At 35.3% G+C, this 21,026-nt stretch overlaps 1 protein-coding gene across 6 annotated transcripts in view; it reads right to left on the bottom strand.

Moving 5' to 3' along the window:
• FSIP1 (fibrous sheath interacting protein 1) overlaps positions 1-21,026 on the bottom strand; it is an 89,056-nt gene that overhangs the window by 62,406 nt on the left and 5,624 nt on the right. For all 6 annotated transcript variants that reach the window (XM_040601804.1, XM_040601807.1, XM_040601806.1 and 3 more), the window contains 6 exons: positions 20,492-20,664; positions 19,475-19,559; positions 16,114-16,212; positions 13,022-13,122; positions 12,198-12,305; positions 5,676-5,837 (listed from right to left, as the gene is read on the bottom strand). In XM_040601804.1, coding sequence (XP_040457738.1) covers positions 5,676-5,837; positions 12,198-12,305; positions 13,022-13,122; positions 16,114-16,212; positions 19,475-19,559; positions 20,492-20,664 — 728 coding nt within the window. The remainder of the gene's footprint in view (positions 1-5,675; positions 5,838-12,197; positions 12,306-13,021; positions 13,123-16,113; positions 16,213-19,474; positions 19,560-20,491; positions 20,665-21,026) is intronic.

Here is a 21,026-nt window from a genome sequence, read left to right as displayed (position 1 = left end):
ATTAACTTCAAATTTTTTACTTTCTTTCCCACACGTATTTCTGAAGCAAAGCTTTATGCAAATTTCTGTCCTAGTCTTTCAAATAGTTTCAAGCATACATGTTTCATTTTACAGACAGCTCAGCTGCTGCAAGCACTTATGAGTAACCTCTTCAAACTTTAGGAAAACTAGGTATCACAGGTTATTTTACCTTTTATCACACTCAGTATGATTTTAAGCCAGTTGCTTCTCTAGCAAGACAATATAAAACTAAATTCTTAAATGGGATTAAACATGACAACTTTATTCTCCATAAACTTTTCTTGAATATTGAGCTCTGCTATGATACCTAACCAATTCTTATCAGAGAGTGCTGGCTAGAACTTGAATGATGAACATTTACCAGAAACAGAAGTACTTGGTTCAACGTTTCTCCAACATCAACATCCACTACTGATACAATTCTATTTAGATGAGATGGTAAAAAAAAAATTCTTACTATTTACTCTCTCTCTATCAGCATGGTTTTGCACACTTGAGTCACATTCTTTCTTACTCATGTTTTCCAAACTCCCCATAATCACTCATTGCATAGGAGCCATTATACACATCTGAGCATTCTGGTAATCAGTTTTCCATTGTTTCTGTATTGGTTATGACATCTGGGGATCACAACTGGACAATAGTCAAGCTATATGGTATACTACAGATGTGTAGAAAAGCAGTGATACTTTCTGATTCATTTTGTATTCCCTTTCATAATTGTTCCTAATAATCTATTTGATATCTGACCAGTATGGAGCATTGAGCTGTTGCTTTAATGGAAGACTACTACTTCTCTCACTCCTGAATAGTAACTGACCAGAACCACATAAGCAGAGTTAAGACTTTTTCCCAGTTAAATAATTTTTTAAATATTTTTCTTAAGATAGCATTACATAAACGTAGTTAGTATTGTATCATGGAGAACATTTTATTGTCAATGTTTCAAATACTGCAAACATTTAATTTTCCATTATATAGCATGTGTACATAGTAGGAGTCCATCTGAGATTAAAGATCTAAAAATCTTAAAGATAAAGTAGAAAATAAAGATGTGAACTTCAATGTTACACAAGCAAAGATATAAGCAACAGCGAAAGCCATAATGCAAAACAGAAATATCCAGTATGTGAAATGGCTGAAGTTATTTGTTGCACTCCCTTTTCTCCAAAATTCTATAAATAAAAACAAAATCCCACCTAATCAAAGATATTAGTGTCATATAATCTTTTTGAGCCACAAAACTGGCTGATCAGCTTATTAATCTGCTTCTAACCATGTCCTGAAATAGACTTAATCATTAAAATCATCTGTTTTGGTGAAGTGCAGGCATAAGTGTACACACTATCAGAGAGCTCGTTAACTGAAATGTTAGTGTATCTTCAGAATTTTTTATCATTTGAGTATTTATTTAGTCTTAAACTGTTAACTACAGTCTATTGCTATAACTGAAAAATGGAATATTTTTCTGATAAATGAAACCCAGTTAGTTACGAAAGAAATCATCAAGGTAATACACAACATTAATTACCTTTATAAGACAATCAAGCAGAGAGATATTAATGTTTCTTTAAATACCATCTCCGTTTTCTTTTATTTTCAGGTAGTTTCCCTGTTTTTCAAGCTGGTAACTGTACTCCACACACAGTCTTACACTTCATATTCTTCATCCTACCATTTTCATGTCTCTGTCAGGATTACATTCAACTCAATTTGTTCTTCCCCAGAAATATTAAATAAGACAGAAGCATTTTTAAATATTTAATTAAGTTGGCATCAGAACAAAGAAATGTTTCAGAGAGAAATACAGTTCTGATGAGAAACATTTCCATGTAAAAGAGAACATTAGTCATGGAAAAGCAATCTGAATCCAGCTGGACTCATTGCACAAAAAGATGAATCTGTAACAGCTCAGCTATGGTACTGTACGATAATTAAAGTCAGTTGTTAAAGATTTCAAAGTCAGAGCATAGTTCCTATACCCTGCCAAAGCATCTATCTGTGGCAGAAGGCAGCTCTCCCATTGAGCCAGTGGTGATCAAGTATTTGCATTTTGAAAGTTATACCTAATGCAATTCTTAGAGGAAAAGAGTGCATAGCTTTATGATACACAACACTAAGCTAATTTTAATTACTTCTAAATTATAAAGGAAAATACAAGCAGATGATTTACACACTAACAATTTTTCCCAATGCTCACCATCACTAATGCATTATAACCTACTCCACCACAACAGATGAAATCCATATCTGGATTCAGGGAAATCAGAATGAATTTCAGCACAAATTTTTAAAAGAAAGATTAATGTCACTTACATCAGCCTCTTCTCCAAAGGAAAGGACATCCATGTTCCAAATCAGACTTGTGTCCCATAACAACTAGACTCATTCAAAATAAATTCTGTGCATTCAGGATTTTTTTCAGCCCTCTCCTGGCACCTTAATTTAAAAAGCCAAACTTTAAAAAAAACAAATTCCTAAGAAACCAGTATTGCAGTGCATTCAAATTTGCACCCCAATTGCATCTGTGCAAACATCTTTATCTAGCAATTAAGTTCATGGAATTTACCTCAGTTAGAGGAAAAGCAGTGATACAATCTAAGCTGAAACTCTGAATAAAAGAAATCAATAGAAATTTATCTTAGACTTCAACAATACTAGACTAGCACCATCAGTTTTGAATACTACAAATTCCCAGTCTCACCAACAAATATTTTGTCTTTCACAGTGTTCACAGAATATGTGTGAGGGTGAATAACTAAGGATAATTGCCACTTATTTAATTCATTCTATTAGTAAGTTAAATGTGTCCCACTTCCAACTGCTTTTACAGAGAGTAACAGCCTTCCAGTGCTGACAGCTCATTTACTTCCTCCTTTAGTTGCTGTGGTCAATTGAAGAAAATTGAAAGTCTTGCCATTAAACGCTGGAAATTAAACCCAACAAAGTACAGACGACCAGAACTCTTAGTGCCTTTGTCTTGCATGAGGCATTCATGCTAACATATCACAATACAATACCTTCTTTTAGCAAAAGCATCATTCAATTTATTTCCTCAGACCCTTTCTGGTAGGGTATCAGTTGCCTTTGTTCAGGTAACGTCAAAAGACATTGATTACAAAGAATTCTGGTATTTCTTTGTGACCTACCTATTTTCTGATACCAGAACTGATGCTTCAAGAACAAGTTTTTTAAAAAGCAAATTAATTAAAACTTCCATTTTATAACAATATTAGGGGATATTGATCATGATAAACAAGCTTGTTTTAAAACAGCCGTGAGCTGCAATGAACTTAGAACAATTTCTTGAAAAAAAAAAAAAGTCATTTTTCATGTCTTTTCACAAGCTCTCTAAACTCAAAATAGTCATTAATTTCTCAGCTATCACTGCACATTACTTCCTGGTTTTTTGAAAAAGCAACTGTTAAAGGAATATGAAAGCAAAAGGTGTTGAGATTTAACTCACATAACCAAATTCAGAACTTCACCTGTTTTTATTGCTATGTATGAAAAGTGATTTTTTTACCTACCAAAACAAAAAAAAACCCAAAAACATAACCTAGAACACAGGACTAAAGGCTAGACCCGGTACGAAGTTTCCACAGTAGGCTGTCAAGATCAGAAGATCAGACAACTATTTAATCCTCCACTTACCACCAAAAAAAAAAAAAAAAAAGTTAACAGCTGAAATTCTATGTAAATATGAACAGTGCTAGATACAAGCAGATTGCACCTATCGAATCAGACTTCATGAAGAACTTAACACTGGCTTGCCTAAAATCTGGACCACAATGAAACTAAGACAAGCACTAGACACCCTGTCCTCTGCTGAGAGGAGCAGCTCTGGACAAGCAAAGAAACAGGAATGAAGGCACCTCCGGGATTTTGGAGTCAACTGGGAGGGCACCTGGAACTCCAGACACTTCTGGAATTAGAGAGCTGCAGAGTGGGAGGGTCTGCTTTTATTGTTTATTTTGTCGGGTTTTTTTAAATTAGTTTTGCATTTATGCAATTAGTGTCTTTATAAATCCAGTTTTAAACAAGTAAAGCCTCCTACTCAATTCAATTTATATTTCTTCTGCTTAGCTCTTTCTCTAAATTTATAAAACCACCTTTAAATAGTCCTATTCTTTGGCAGCCTTTATTAAAATGACTCACATGCTTAAGCTTATCTGAACAACAACAAAAAACTAAAAAATTAAAAAAAAAGAAGACAAATGGAATCCTGTGTTTCCTGGAACTACAGTGTCTGAAAACCCTTCACATGCTGCAAAGCAAAAGTTGAAGGGCAACTGCTTTTCACTAATGAAGGGCAAATTACAGAATTAATAATCTCTTTTTGGTTGTTAAGTTTAACACTATTCAAAAAGATAACGCATTACTCTTTAATAAGCATACACATAAATGCCAAGTTTCTATTCAAATACCTCTCAGCTTTTACCCGAAAACGAAGCAACAACCACCACTTGGACAAATGTTCCCAAAGAGAGCTCATTATCATAGGCAGTCGCATTAGCTTCAAGCTGATGTCTCACAACCGCGAACACAAATCCAGCAGCAATCATCGGCAAGCTCAGGTCCCTGAACCGCGTTACCGGGTAACTGCACTTCCCTAAGCCATTAACCACTAGAGGGGGTCACGTCTCACACATTAAATATCCCACTTGGTTAGTTATCAACATCAAGATGCGACTCCTCAGGAACTGTCAAGAGCAACAGCAAATACTACTATAAGTAAAACAAAATCTGACGTTCAGAAAGAAGTCAATACAAAAAAAATGACATTAAAGTGTCTTTAGAAAAAGAAAAAAAAAAAAAACCAGGTATTTTAGCCATTCAAAGAGATGTTTTTCATAAAAAGTGTGTTTCTCATACACCAGCAACTAAACACAGTTTTGCTAATGTACACTCTTACACTATGATATATCTGTTTTGGCTATAAACTTTAAATTTTACAGAAGTAAACAAGTCTTTTGCAAATTAGTGCAAAATAAGAATGGTGGTATTTTATCTTTATTTGCCCCATTATAGCAGGGGCAACATTACTGCGGCAGGGGATAAACTGGAGTCATCTATGCGCAAAATTCAAACAATCATTTCTCAAGGCTGTGACCTCACAGGTTCTTAATACTGCTAGCAAGGGGAAAAGACAAAGGCCATACAATTTCAATCTATTTTCTACAGTCTTCAACATTGCTTATTCACCACTGCTTTATCTTTCAGATCACAAGAGGCATTTTTGGAATCCAGAGATTAAAAAAAACTAATTCTAATTCCCAAAGCTGAATTATCACGGGCAATGTCTTGCTATACTCACTAAACCACTGAGGCCCTCATGCAGTTAAAAAAACATCTGAGTTACCAATTCCTGCATATTAAATTTCTTATTGAAAGTGTGGAATCAACAAATGTTAAAAACAAGACAGTCCTTGAATTATATGCCACTTATAATAGCAACATATTATTTTTCCATATGATTTCCGTAGCCAAAGATTTCGCTTTTAACACATACATTTGAGAACAAACAGACGATACTAAAGAAAAACACAAAAAAAATTACAAATATAGAGGCATGCTGTATTTTCATTTACATCAGATCTCAACACACACTTCAAACAAGAAATCTGCAACATAAAATCTGTTCTGTACTATACCTGATATATCTGGCTTGGAGGTTTTGAGCAAGAGCTGGAAATTGCAGAAAAATCCCCATCCGATAGCAGTACTTGAAGCTTAATGTCTATCTCATTTAGGTGAAAATCCATCAGTTCAGGTGTATACCCTTCTCCTGGTGCTAGCCAGCCAGACAAATCCTCCTATTGAAAGATACAGAAAATATTTAATCCTCATTCCCACAGGAAACAGATTGTAAAGGCAATTACACATCAAGTGTGTTTTTCAAATAAACTGTACTTAAGAACAAAATTATAGTTTTCATCTACCTCAGTATATAGCTGAAATCTGCCAAATATTCATGCACCTAGCAGACTCAAAAGCAGACGTGGACAGAAAAATTAGAAACATAAATTTTTCATTTTTAAATATAACCAATCAGCAACTTAAATATATATATTTAAAATCCATTTATCTACATCTACATGCATTATTAAAATGTCACAGCAAAAAAGGTGTTGTGTTGACCTAAACAGACTTCTGCTACTATTTTATTTATTTCTATAAAAGTCCAAAGCCTGTATCCTCAATGACTAACCACTCGGAAGCCCCAAAATGAAATGGCTTAAAGCCAGATGCTTTGCCTCCATGCCAAAGAGCAGATAGGTCCCAAGTTCCCCATTCGTTCTTCTGAAGGTATGCAACTCTCCTGATCAAGTTCTCTTATGCCCAAGAGAGGCACTTTGGATAGCTAACCTCTTTTTTTTTTTTTTAAGTCAAACCTTTAGAACAGCCTCATGCCATGTATATCATAACTCCCTTCCATGGATGCAAATTCTTCCCTTGTTGCAATTTCTGTGTATGTTCAGCATGGCAGTCCCAGCTCCCTTTTGAACAGCTAATTGCTTGTCATGGTCTAACCTGCATATAGACCTTGCTGTCCAGTGCTGCACAGAAAGCATCATTTTTAGATGCCACTGACATGAAAATCAATTTAGGAGTGTTGTGCTCTTCTGCAAGATGGCGGAGAAGATAGAGATGAGGAGGAAAGTGTATGGCAGACATAGATCCACCAGTCCTAAGACACAATATACAAAGAGTATGCTATACACTCACATCTTCAATGCTAATATTGAAGTGGAAAAGCACAGCCCTCAAACTGCACTAGAACTGTCCTCAACGTCATCCTGAATCACTTCTGTTATGCCTTGCGTCTCAGCACTCCTTGTTTGTACCTGGAGGCACCATATTACAGCTTAAGTCCAAGGAGCTGTACAGAGTTGACCATATAGTGAACTTGAGATAACAAGATATTTTTTACTTTTTTAAAAGACAAATGCAAGTCAACAGGCATAAAAATAAGACATTCTCAATCACGCTGAACACATCTTGTTAGAATCCCCCAACGAACCTGCATCTCACAGTCTGGCAGCAAATGCAGAGACTCACCTACTGTGGTACACACCCAATCACACCTGTACACTACTCCCTCCTGTCCTCTGAAAGAAGTGGAAGCAACAGACTCCCATGCAAGTCAAAGAAGGAAATAAAACCAGCAGCTATGTCTAATAGGACAACTGCTTTCCATCTGATAAGGAGTCAAAAAGAGAGAAAGCCTGATCAAAACCAGACTTGGAATGAAACTGCAGAGGTTCATGCTATGGAACAAACCACCTGGAGCCAAATCTCAAAATGAGGATACAAGACATAATGTGACACTTGCAATGTATCATCAAAGAAGAAAACATGGCATCCATAGGAAAGTGAAGGAACTGCTCTGAGAGAAGTAGCTGCCGCCCTTCTACACCCTCAGTGTGCTATCACAGAAACACTGGGAGAGACAGAGCACAGAGTTCTTTTCCTGGTTGTGCTTTACATGGCTTTTTCCTCTTTATAGCAGTAACATCTGACTAACCAACATGAATATGTGCTCCTAGCACAGACAGTTGCATGTTATGAGTAAGCTTGGCCCACTTAAACAAATGAGCTTGTATTCACAAACAGCTGCAGGTTCTCCACAGCAACCTGGCACTACTGTCTCATGCTCAGGGAAGCAAGTCTGCACAACCATCATTCACCAGGAATGACACTAGAAGATTACATCTCTGTCCTGACTGCAAAGAAACACCAGGTAAGACCTCAGAAGGGCAGTGCAAGGATGTGGGGAGAGGACACGAGTGTATTGCTGGTTTTCTTTCTTTTTCCTAACAGAAGGAGGTCAGCACCTTGCCCTGAGACTTCAAGATCTGTCTTGCAAGGGATTCATGTCCACCACTCCTTTACAGCTTCCAGATTAGTCCTCTGGCTACTCAAGCAGCCACATCCACACAAGAGCAGGAAATATCAGCTTCTAATCACAATACCACCACCATGAGGTCATCCCTGGTTCATTCTCATTACCCTAAAGCACACTGGCTGCAAAAAGAAAAAAGCATACCCCAAACACCTGTCATAAATTACCTCCATACTAAATAAAATTTAAAAAAAAGAAAAGGGAGTCATCTCTTTTGTGGGAAAAAAAAAATAATCAGTTCTTCTAATGCTTTCTCATACAAGTATGATGATGACACAACTAGTAAGCCTGACTGGACATGACCCGACTCAAGAAGAGCCACTCAGAAATGTCTCTAGAAGCTTGCCAGCTTTGTGGAAGCATCTGTTTAGATGGGACAGTGACCATCATAACACAAACATCCAGTGTGGTACTACACTTGTGCCATGTTAACTACTTTCTCTTAACGAAGAGCACAGTGCAAACACACAAAAATGACTGTACGGGAGTCAGTTAAACTGCAGCTGGGCTCATTAGTTACAGCTCAGTGTCCATATCCCATGCTTTCATATCCCATGCTCCAAGTATCCAAATTACTCCAGTAGCCACTTCACTCCATGGTTAAATGGACTCACACATTCCCTTTTGTATTTTCAAGATGACTTTGCTTGGAAAATAAGCTTCTGTCCTGTCAATGTTTCCCGTGTGTTAACTCAGAACAATACTTTTATAATAGCACAGTCAGTGCTTATTACTGTGGAACATCTGAAACAAATTATACCCCTACAGCTTTGATGGTCAGCATCATTATGTACTTCTAAAATATTTTAAATACTCGTAAAACACTTCTTTAAAAAAAGTGAGAATTGCTGTTTGGATATTTGACATATTTAGTAGTACAAGTCAAATGAAGTTATCTAATCCATGTTCCACTATACAGAGGAATTCATACAACACAGCCAGCTCTGCCTGGATTGATAACCGCCAAAACATTGCTTTAGCCAATGTGGTTGCACCAGCTTTTTAAAAGGCAGAATGAAATCAGAGAAAGGGGCCATCAGCTGGACAGTTACCTGGGCCAGCTTGAAGCAGTCTAGATTACTCATTAGCTGATAATTTCCTTATGATCTTTGTTATAAAGCAGCCACAGGAAATGCCTCACCCATAATATAATTCAAATATGGGAGAGGAAGAAACCATCTCCAGACTAGACAGGTTTAAGTAACTATTATCCTTTCTTTTATTCTCCTTTGGCAGCAGACTTAAGAGCTGTTTTCTTTAAAGAGATGATCTAGTACAGACTAGACTAATCCACAAACTACCATTCCCATTCTTGTCCACTGTATGAAGAACATACAGCAACATACATATCCTGTGTAGTGATCTATTTAATACTTGATATAAATAGTAAAATCTCTATAGATACATGCCCACATGATAGTGACATGAATCAAATAAAACATTTAGATAAGTGTTATACTTTTCTGTTGCCTTGATGCCTTGAGAATTAGTGGGAAAAAAAAGGTATACATTGCTAGTCAGAATTTGCATTACCTATTCTGCATAAGTACCTCTAAATTTTGTCAAGGACACTAGCTTAAAGAAAAAGAAAACCTAAAAACTATGTATTGTGAGAGAAGTCTTTTGCAATCAGTAAAATAATAAATTATTTTTAAAAAGACACTCCTCTCTAGGTCAGAATGCTATGATGTTTACTAACAGAAGGCTGTTTAAAACATCTTCAGATCTTTAAATGTTGATATTTATCAAATGAAGGACCATCTCCTCAAATCGAAACACATCCTTGATCAGGAAAGAAGAACAGAAGAGACAGTATAATTAATCAAACACCAACCTTTCCAACAAGAGGAGGAAAACAAAATAAATAAACAAAAAACATCACAAACCCAACACCACAACCCTCTCCCCACACTTCATTCTTATTCAAAGGCTGAAGCACAATTTCAGCTGAATATTTTTTCACCCTTACATGGGACCATAATGCCAAACCTGTTGCAAGCAGATCTAATAGAATACCTTGAATCTTCTCCTAAATGCGCAGACAAAAGATTAATTAAATGATTAAATAATGATCCAGTGAGCTTTAACTTTGTTCTTCTAATACACAACAAATTAAAAGTACAATAAAAATCAACTCTCCTAACCAGTAGGTCCACATTAGACCAAAGAGATTTCCACTGCATTTTCTTAAACACTAAACCATGCCTGCCAAGCCAAACATCTCTGCGCAATGTCATTAACTGATGAGCATTTTACAGATAAATAAGTCAACCTGCAAGCTTACTGTTCGTGCCCACAAATATTAAATAAGCTATGCAAAGCAAGGGAATAAACATCAGGACAACAGGAAAACTGGTGCAATCTTACAGAAGCTGAAGTTTTTAATCTCATGAACACAAGTACTCATTGTGACTGACAGTTTAAACCTTTGCATACCAATGATCAGCAGAGGCTATGTCTTCTGTGCTTCTACTTTATGTTACTAACTGTGAAAGAACAGTTACTTTTAAAATACTGCACATTTATATAATCTTAGTAATTTGTCCATTAGGTTTTCCTGACTGATATGGACAGACTCCTTCACTTTTATCTGCCCTACAAAGCTCCGAAAATACCAAAACATAGTGTACATTTACTAGTTTCCCTAGATTAAAGTTTTGGACCACAGACCAAATGAGTTTCGAACTAGAAATCACACTGAAGTTGGGTAAATTACACATTTGTTTAAGGTCACAAACCATGGGTCGGTTAGTTCTCTGTTTCCATAACCAGTTTGGATTCAGATAATGATAATCTTGAGCTCACCTCCCTACCCCATATCCTGAAATGGTTATTTATAAGGACAGATTTTAGACTCATTTTAGAAAAGAGTAATGAAGAGAATCACCTCTTGGATGCCTTTACCTCCTTATTAGAAAATAACCCAAAATAAAATAGGGGAAGAGATAATTTTAAAAAATAATACATTGTATTTGCTTTTGTTTCTTTCTCTCACGCCTAAGTTCTTATTTAACATACTGAAAAATAATTTAGTCCAGATCATTTTTAGCTATATACATTAAACATAAACAGGACCTTGGATATATTTTGTTAATTCTACACAGAGTTCACATCTTTCTTCTTAGGCACTGTGATTCAGTGTATACTTACAAATGCTGTGAAAAAATTTGTAACATAACTATAGATGTCACAATGTACACTTTACGTAAAACAATTTAGAATGATTATCTAATTTCTTGACACAAAGCAAGCATTTTCCCAATATTTCTTCTTGTTTATTAAAATGCAGGTTTCTTGAAGCATTATATCAAGTTTACATGTTTGAGGATGTTCATTCTATGAAAACATGTATCTTTAGCATGTTTAATAACATATATAGTTAAAAAGTACTGTAAGTTCCTAGCAGAATTCATTTTTCAAACTAAATTTTATCTTCCCATCCCGGCAGCCTTATGATTACTTCTGAAAAACAGAGCCCCCAAGAACACCTTCACTATAATAGTCCCCTCAAAGCAGTAAGAAATAAAGACCATCTGCTAGTAACTGGAAGATCAAAAGACCGTTTGATGTCTTTATGTTACTGGGAATCATTTTGTGGCACAGACTCTCCTAGAAGCAGTGACTGGTGGGACAACCAAGCATTTTTTTACTCTCTATGGGGAAAGGTATTTCTATCTACTTCAGCTCTTGCTATCCATTGCAGTATGCAGACTGTACGCTGTTTAACAACTTTACGTTAAAGCATAAATGCCTAATACTTAAGCAGACTTTGGCTCTTCTGTATACTTTTAAGACTGAGTTGGAAGCTCCACAAAGATATGTTATCTTTCTAAATGGACACATAAGCTCCATATTTCCCCAACTGTTACATTCTGAAGTTCATGTCCTCACAAAACTCTTGGAGTTTTTTATAAGTAGTTGCTGGCCCTTCTGCCTGAGGCTAGCTACTCAGATTGATAGGCCCCAACTTCACTTTTTATGTAAAGAAAACAGGTCATTGTCTTCTAAGTGTGCTTCTAAGGCTCCTTCCACTGTGTCTAACTTTTAAGTTCTGCTATTTTTCTGAGGCCAAGTGTGTCCAAGTGTTGGTAAAATGAACAAAGCCACCAATGAAAATTCATTCTTGGAAACAATGCCAATTGGATTTGTTCAGCTCTTCTCTCGCATCTCAGCAGATTAGTTCATGGTAGGACTAAAATCAAATCAAATTTAGATTTACGACAAAAATAAGCCAAATACAACAGGACCGGACAAATTAAAGTTGCCATACCTCAAGACCTTGAAATTCAATTCCATCTTCTGTATCCTTCAATAGTTCAACTAGCCTTTTCCTTTCTCTCTCAAGCATAACAACCTGGTTTCCTGGATCTTTTGCTAGCTGAAATATTTAGAAAAATAAAAAACAGACTTTAGAACTCCATTAGCTCAAACAGCACCAGAACAAAGATTTTTAAAGCCTGTCAAATTAACATCCAAATCTTGCTTATTGGCATAATAGAAATTATCCCTCTGACAGAAAAATCTAGCAGCCTATATATAATAAATTGATAATCTTGTAACAGCCTTTGACATAGCAGGAAGGCAGATACTTTTCATTGGATGAAAAATCATTATAGCTACTAGGTCTTACAGAAAAAAAAAAGGGGGGGGCATGAAAATCAAGACATCTATTTTCTGTCATACAGAAGTCTTCTGTAAATAAGGGTCCCACACCTACTATACATGAACAATCTGCATACCTATGCATAAGAACATCTGCCTTTAACTTCATGGGAAATACATTTAAGGAAAGTCTTAGGAGATATTTGCCTTCAAAACAAGCTATACCTAGGCACAAACAGAATAATTTTATTTCCAGTACTCTAGCAAATTCATAGAAGCAGTATTATCCCCACCAATACGAACATTCAGGATGAGAACTATCTTATACAATACTCCACTATGAACAACACTTTTTACAGCAAGATTTTTTTTCATTTATGCCTAATTAGCTTTTAAGTTCCTGGTTTAAAAAAAAGTCTTCAGAAGTACTTATATACTATTTTTTAGTTAACATTTACCAAAATGTTTATGAAGTTATGCTTTAATGCTTACCTCAACATTCTTTTTAATGAAATCCCGATTGCCTTTATTTTTGCTATGCATGTTTTCTGCTTGATTAAGAAATTCATTTCTTTCTAATTCACTTGAGTAATCTGAAGTTTGAGGAAGAAAAGTTGCTAAGTTATGATCATTCCTTTTCTGATTCAATGAGCACTATAATAACAGCAATCCCATTTAAATCTTTAATAAACATATAAAGTGGATAGATAAACCTTTTATATGCTGTTTTCATTATTTATATAATCTATATTGCTATATTTAAAACATAACTATTGTCAAAATCTAATCTCACTTTTAAGCTTTTATTATATGAGATCACTCAGTGTTGCAAAGGCTAAAATACTTTTGGATTCCCGACCTCAAAAATGTTAAACATGGTGGCTTTAAAAGCCACAGCATTCCTTTGAACCCTATCATTGTTTCAGTTTTATCATCAGTACAAAATCAGACAATAGTTTTTTTGAAAACCACAGAACTATTTGGAGACATATCAAGTACATTTTTTAAAATAAAACAGCTGAAGAACAGATGATATAGTTGATATTATTATAACACAGCTTATAAAACATTTTTTTTAAAAAATAAAATTCATCATAGAGCTGTAAAGCTACTAAACAGCCACATGATATTCTGACAACATCACATGTATGGGTTTTTTTCAACAATGGGTTTCTATCCATCATACAAAAATGCGTACAAGTTCTGTTTTTCAGAGACTTTTACCAGTTTTAAAACAGCAATTCCCTTTACAAACAACAAATATTTATCATATTAAATAAAAATTCTAAGCAAATACAACCAACTTCTAAGTCTCAAAAACTACTTCAAAAGTAGGCATGGTACATTTTACTTTTATGGAAAGTAGAGAATTGAAAAATAGGTGGGGTATTTGCCTACAAAACCCCCCAATTCAACATGTTAGATAACAGAAGATAGACTACGGAAGTTTACATGGAAGTAACTACTTCTCAGAGTGAGGAGATTGAAAGCAGACTCCAAAAGCTGTTAAATAAATTTCGTGTATCCTTTTACACGCTATGGATAAAAAAAATCTGTGTAACATTCCTACCAACCAGACTTACTTTCAAATTGCAAGTAAACCCTAAAGGACTGAGGTGTTGGATCTGACCAAGAACACCCTGTCGCAGTTCAAATGCACAACTGTTTACTGAAAGCATTCCAAACTATCTATAACATTACCAGGTAACATCCCGAATCTATCAAGGAACTGGATCATTTAAGAATTTGCCAATCAATATAAATATGGCAACTTCTATCCTGAAATGAGCAAAACACCACACCAAACACCAACACAACATGCAACATACATGAAACGTTACTTCTAAGCTACTCTAATGTAGAATAAGCTTTTTTTTTAGAGGGATGTATCACACAGAACAACTCAGAACATTCAATAAAGAAGGGACATACAGGGATCACTGGGACAAGGAATACTCTGAAGATCGCCATGGGTAAGTAAAAGAGAGACTGCAGCTCAACAAATTTTGCATATGAGTTTTGGTAGCTTTGGTACAAATTTCAAAGATTTGGTACAAATCTTGATGCGACTGCTAAAGTAATATTATAAAACTAATAAATACATGCTTCTTCGCAAGTTAAGCTCCTCTTGTTCAGGGTCTGTCTTTATGACAACTGTTAGACATCCAAAAGCCACCAAAAACATGTCTTAGCTATTCAGAAACTATATCAAAAGCCTCCAGAAGAAATAGTAAAAGTCAGTTCAATAATTTATTGTTCTAAGTTCTCTCCATTACATGTGTTCCCACACCAGGAGAATGTAGAACATCTCAAAATGGTGCAAACAACAGCAACTCCCAACCATGCCTCTACCAGGAACTTCAGAAGTCATCGCTGTCCTGCATACTAGCAATGAAACCTGCCACTGCTATTCAAGTACACTCCAGCACAACTCAGAAATTGTGAAGGTGGAAGCTGAGAGTTGAGCTTCGTTTTAAGGGAGGAACGAAGACACATGGTAGGAAGACAAAGAAATCAAAGCACAGTGTTGCTCTGACCCAGTGTGAAGAACATTTAATAACACAGAGGTAACATACTGATGAACTAAGAGAACTGATAAAACGATAAGGGAGCTGAGGTCCAGGTTTAAGAATTAAAACATACAGTCACATTCTAAAAAGTGCAGAGTTTCTGCTGCCATCAATGGCTCAACCTTAAGGAATGCCTGTGTATTATGTCCTTGTCATGTTAGCCAGTCACCAGGAAGATAGAGTCATTCTGTTTACATAGAATGGTAGATGACAAAGAAATAAACAATTGCAGCTGATAGCAATGGCAGCTGAAGCTATTCTTCTTATGTCACAACACATGCGAGAAGTTACTCAACCATACAAATTTGAATTTCAAATAGGGAAAGAACAGAGGCACAAAAGCACAATTCCATTTATTTTAAAATGTTGGACACACTACACTAGTACCAGCATCTGAAACCTCTATACGGTGCACATAAACAAGTGATGTCTAAAAGAATCAGTACAGATATTTCATTTTTGCCAGAAAGTACTTAATCCATAAAAGCAATGCAGCCTTTACAATAATCACCATAACAAAATATAAAGTTGTACAAAGATCTAGGTTTCTCACAATGTCCATACAAATTTCCCCTAAAAACAAAAGTTACAGAACAGTTGAAACTGTACACAGCACCACTCTTCGTTTTTAGATAGTTTCTTGAATATAAGCCTATTAATGAAAGTTGCAGTACCTTAGAATAACAGCAATGACAAGTTTTTAAAGAATTTCTGTGAAGAACCAATGATACATTTTACAATGAATCGGTTACACACCTCATCATTTTGCAATGGAAGATTTTTATAAATAGAAAAGTAAGTTTTCTTAGCATATCAAATAAAACATTTTATAAGTCACAAAAAATTATTCTCCTTTATCATTTGTAAAATAAAAACTGTTGCCATTCCACTAAGCAGTCTTGCTTTTTCTGATTTCATTGGCCTAGCCACAAAGGCCAAGTCATCTTTACCAACCCTTGTACATGTTGTTTTGCCATATCTAGAAATATAAACTACACAATTAATAAAGCTTACCATGATTATGGTGGGTTTCATGGCAATCATAATCTTCTGGATTAATTTCTGTGTGAAATACTGAAGTACATATTTCATCTTCATTAGCATGGGAGGGATCTGCAAAGAATTTTTTCAGTAAAATTTAATTAAAATTTATTTCAAGAAGATCTAGTTTCATGTGTATCATACTATAAGGTCTCACATGTGAAAGTTAAAAGGAATTTACCTGGGTAAGTTACATAACCACCACATTTCTCAAGAAATAAAGACAGGGTGAAAGTATAAGGTGTCTCATGAATAGTTATGCTGTTTCACATGGCTGTGTTTTGTTTTTAGCAACTAGTCCCCGTACAGAACAAATGATTGCATTCTAGAAGATACAGCCCAAGGCCCTAAAGTTCAAAAGCCTCTACAGACACCATGTGGCAAGTCATCTAGAACTTTGAATGAGAATAAAGTATCCAGGTTTTCACAGCTGGTGTCTGCCTGTGCATGAATTATTAGAGTTCCAGTGGTTTATGTCAAGGTTATAATCTAGGGGGGAAAAAAGTGTTCAAACATCCTAGCATGCAAGAGTTATTTCAGTTACTCAAATAAAATATCATGACTGATTTTGACACATATCAACTGAAAAGTGTAAGTTAGACCATTAACTTGCAGTCTATACACTTAACCACTTACAGAAAAGGACTTCTGTTGCAAAGAACCATATATATCACATATGAAAAATGTGTTTTTCACAATGAAAAAAACAACAAACATCCTGTAATAATGAAGTTTAGTGGATTCAACTGAAAGTGTGGCTTTGTTACACAGAGTACGGAGGAATGAATTTAAGGCCCTTTAACTCCTAATTTACATTTTTGCCATGAGTATGTCAGCAGGTTTTTTTATGCCTGAAAGGCTGGGACACAAATTATGAATTGCATTCCATTTCAGTATCAACCAGGGTAGCTGTCAGGGCAGTCATTTAAATAAACAATTCCTGAAAAGTAAGGCACCGGTATGTCACAGAAAACTCAAGATAAAGATCAAGCTGGAGGAAAAATATAAATCGAAACTATGCAGAGTTTTGCCTGTACGGTACACCAGAACCCATTTGATGTGCATTATCTCTACAGCAAGGAGTTACCTTTGAAATAAAACAGGAATTGAAGCACGCATTCATTAACCAGTCTTGCTTGCTTACTGTTTTTTTACTATACCCTGACACCTACTGGAGACTTCTTAAATATCACACATGTCAAGTTCTGTGTTCTTCCTTTAATAACCCAAACTTTAGCACAGAAATAAAAGGTTACCTTGTAATAATTTTTGTTAAAATGTTTTAACCACACATTGCTACCATTATTATGCACATATTTCCAACATTCAAGTTGAGATTGTTGCTCAACAATAACCATGCAGATCTCAAATCCTTGTTCTCTTCCCAACAAGAAAAAACAAGATGCACCACAATTTGGTTTCCTTTCAACTGAAGTATACTGATGAAGGACAGGATGCAAAATGTGTATATGACTGACACACCTCTGAGAACTCCAGCACCAGAGCATTCAAACAGCAGATTTTTTTTAAAACCACACTTGAGCAGGTATGACACGGCCTGGTTTTGTTCCCCCTGCCCCTCCCCATAAAGACACTGTGATCAGAATGTCTACAGTTTGTTCCAGTGTCTCCCGCAGCAGGATCCTAGGCACAGAAAGAAAAAGGACATTTAAAAATACCCACTGTTTTCCTTTTCCAGGTCTCTATGAGCATGCACATCCTCTGTGCGTTCCTGAAGAAAGTTATCAATACTTCAGTCAGAACACGCTTCAATGGCTTTAGAACGCCAACAGAATTGGGTCCTTCCGACTCAGTAGAGAAAACATTTCTAAGTAGTTTTTTAACTTTTCTTTCGCGATTCTATCTATAGTTTTACATTATTGGTATTCACTGTAACTTTAATAATAGTCTTTTTTTGTTATGTATCACATTTCACATTTCTCTGTGTCATTATATGTTTACTTTTCCTATTAAAGAACTCAATCCTTCATTAGTTATTTATCTGCTTTTAATACAGCTATAGAATTTTCTGGTTTAAATGCTATTTAAGATGGAATTTATTTTTATTAAAAGAGTAAAATGAAAAAAAATATTTTTATTGGTGTGTTCATTTCTACTTTGAATATTTTTGTCTTTATTGTCATATCATGGTAAAACTCATAAACTATCTTATCAGACTTCCTGGTCTTTTCTTCCTAGGAATAGTCTGCTAGCATGTCTTTAACATTTGCTTTAAAATAACTGCCATCTATCCTAAACTTTTTCTTCTAGAATTCTCAGGAAAAAAGCTGATAAAAAAAACTAAGTTCATGTTTCATATTCACACCTTTTCCTTAGAATCACACTTTATATGATTTGATGATCCCTTTTACTCAAATTCTCTCTCACATTTTGAATCTTAAGATTCTTTTAGAAGTGAATTAAATGCAACATAATCAGTATCAAATTTAACGTAAATGACACATACTCCCTTTTGGACCATGTTCCAAGACTTGGGCTGTGCACGCATCTTCCTGTATTACTTTCCAACATATAACTCAGTAGTTTGTATCATAATTTGGTCTCATTCTTTTGGTTCTTCTGTTAACAATTCCTAAAAAAGCTTGGGGTTTCCCCTCCCTCTGGACCTGTCATATTATGAGATCCTTACCATGATATTGACATTGCATCCTTCTCACTCTCTCGCCCATCTCCATATGAAAATGTTCTCCAAGATACATGTGTGGCAGGGCCCACATCCCTAGAACTTCTAAGTAACATTTTTAGGCCTAATACTTTTTAATTGCCTGACCTTCCTACACCAAGTACTCCAGCCTGACAAACCCTCTATGACCACCAGCAATCACACATCAGTAACTTCATAATTTTGTTTGTTTACCACAGCAATTTTGAATTCCTCACTTAATGCCAAATATTCAAAAATGGTAAAGACGTCCAAGTTTTTCAGCAGGTTTCCACTCTTAACTTTCCCTGTACCTGCTATCAGTAATTTATTGATGTTATCAGTCATGAACCCTTCCTGAAATATCTGTTTGCCATCAACTTTCAAAATGCAAGCTTTATTTATCTGGATTTGTACCCTTCTAGAGTCACCAGTTCTTTGAAAAAAATGCAGTTTCTATAAACAAAATTAAAAGTACAACTTCTACATTTGTGATAACGCAACATTATTTCAGTTAATGTTTCAAATATTTCCTTGATGTACTTTTACATGTGAAGACTATTTTATTGTAAGGGTCTGAAAGCTTTATTTCTATAATATCCAACAAAAATATGAGTTTTAATCAAAATACACAATAATTATATCAGGGACTTACTTCTCTTTCTTACTTACTAGCTGTATCCTGCCATGATGAGTTCAAAGCTAAAAAAAGTTTTGTGTTTTCTACCTCCATCTGGCTTCCAGTGGTTCTGATAGACTATTCAAAAGAAATAAAGCATAAATATACAGATACATACATATATTCACTTCAAATACTGTAAGCAAAATATGTTGTCTGCTTATCAGGTCTACTGAACTCAGACCCTATTAAAATTCCTGTTCAGTGGCAACATTTACTTAACACTTTATTTTCTTCTCAAGACTATCTGAACAATCAATACTAAAGTTATGATAAAGACATGGTGGAGCCTCTGTTTAAAGCCTCTGTTATATATTGTCTCTTACGTGAAAACACATTTCACAGGACAAAGTTCTGTGATGTATACATGGTTCTGAATCCAAATCCACAGAAACTACAAGATGCAGTCCAATCAACTGCAGTCATGTCTTCGCAACAGACATTTGTACTCACGTAAATTGTACAATGCCTAATCTCAGAAGAAATACTAACTCTCATGTTTCAAGGCTTAAACTGATATTTAACTGCCAGAGACCAGGATAGGAATAAAGTGAAGAAATTTGTGCTGTAGTATTTTTACAGCTTCTTCAGGCAGCATCTCTAATTTCTTCAATAACAGACAGTACTGAAATAGATGGGCCTAAGAATGGTCACACTAGAGCAGAATAAAGAGGTTTAGTCCTGAGTTCATAGGCATTACCTCTTGTCATGCCTTATCATACCTGCAAGTAGCAAGCTCAAGCATAACACTAGTTATGCTAGTAAACCACATCTAGACAGCCGTATATTTGGCTGTTGGTCATCTCAGTTTTTAAGGACCACAGCCTTCTTTCAAAGCCAACCTAGCCAATATATTAAAACCTATTCAAAGGTACTTTTTAAGATCCATTTCTTCACTTTGATCAGCCAACTGAGTTATTTAATAAAACAAGGTGCTTGTGAAATATGATAATCCTGGAAGACAGTACTCTAAGGTATACTATTTACAAAATAGGCAGAACACTTCTAACCTGAAGTTCTTCCCAGAGCTTTGCCCTCTTTTCTTTGCCTTTGTTTTTAATTGCTCTCTCTTTAAAATGTATTTTTGCCAGTATTTTGTCAAGTTCATTCATTTTCTTCCTAGATGCTTGAATCTGAGGATCTACATCTGTTTCTTCAGAATATTCCAGGTTGGAAGAGTTTGCTGTAGAATATACTTAAAATTAATGCTAGCTTGAAGCATTTCAAAATTTTTAAAAAAGCAAAACTAAAAAGCAGTACAAGTAATTTGATAAAAACCATAAACAAGAGTACAATTATTCTCAAGCATATATATCATGTTCAGTTCTAAACCAGTTAGTAGCAGGGAAAAACATAGAAACCTTCATAACAGAATGCTGAATCAAACCGAGCTGCAGCAGTTGGTTATGGTGTGGGGGAGGAAGAGACCCTGAATTTTGGGCAAGTTATTAAATTCAAATTTATAATGGAAAAGTTTCAACATCTCCACAGTATCATCAAAAATTACAGACAAAATAAGCTTTAAAGTCAGAAATAATTTCTTTA

This window comes from Falco naumanni, chromosome 7 (genome assembly GCF_017639655.2).
Source record: "Falco naumanni isolate bFalNau1 chromosome 7, bFalNau1.pat, whole genome shotgun sequence".
NCBI classification, from domain to species: Eukaryota; Metazoa; Chordata; class Aves; order Falconiformes; family Falconidae; genus Falco; species Falco naumanni.
This window is presented reverse-complemented; position numbering and strand designations above follow the sequence as displayed.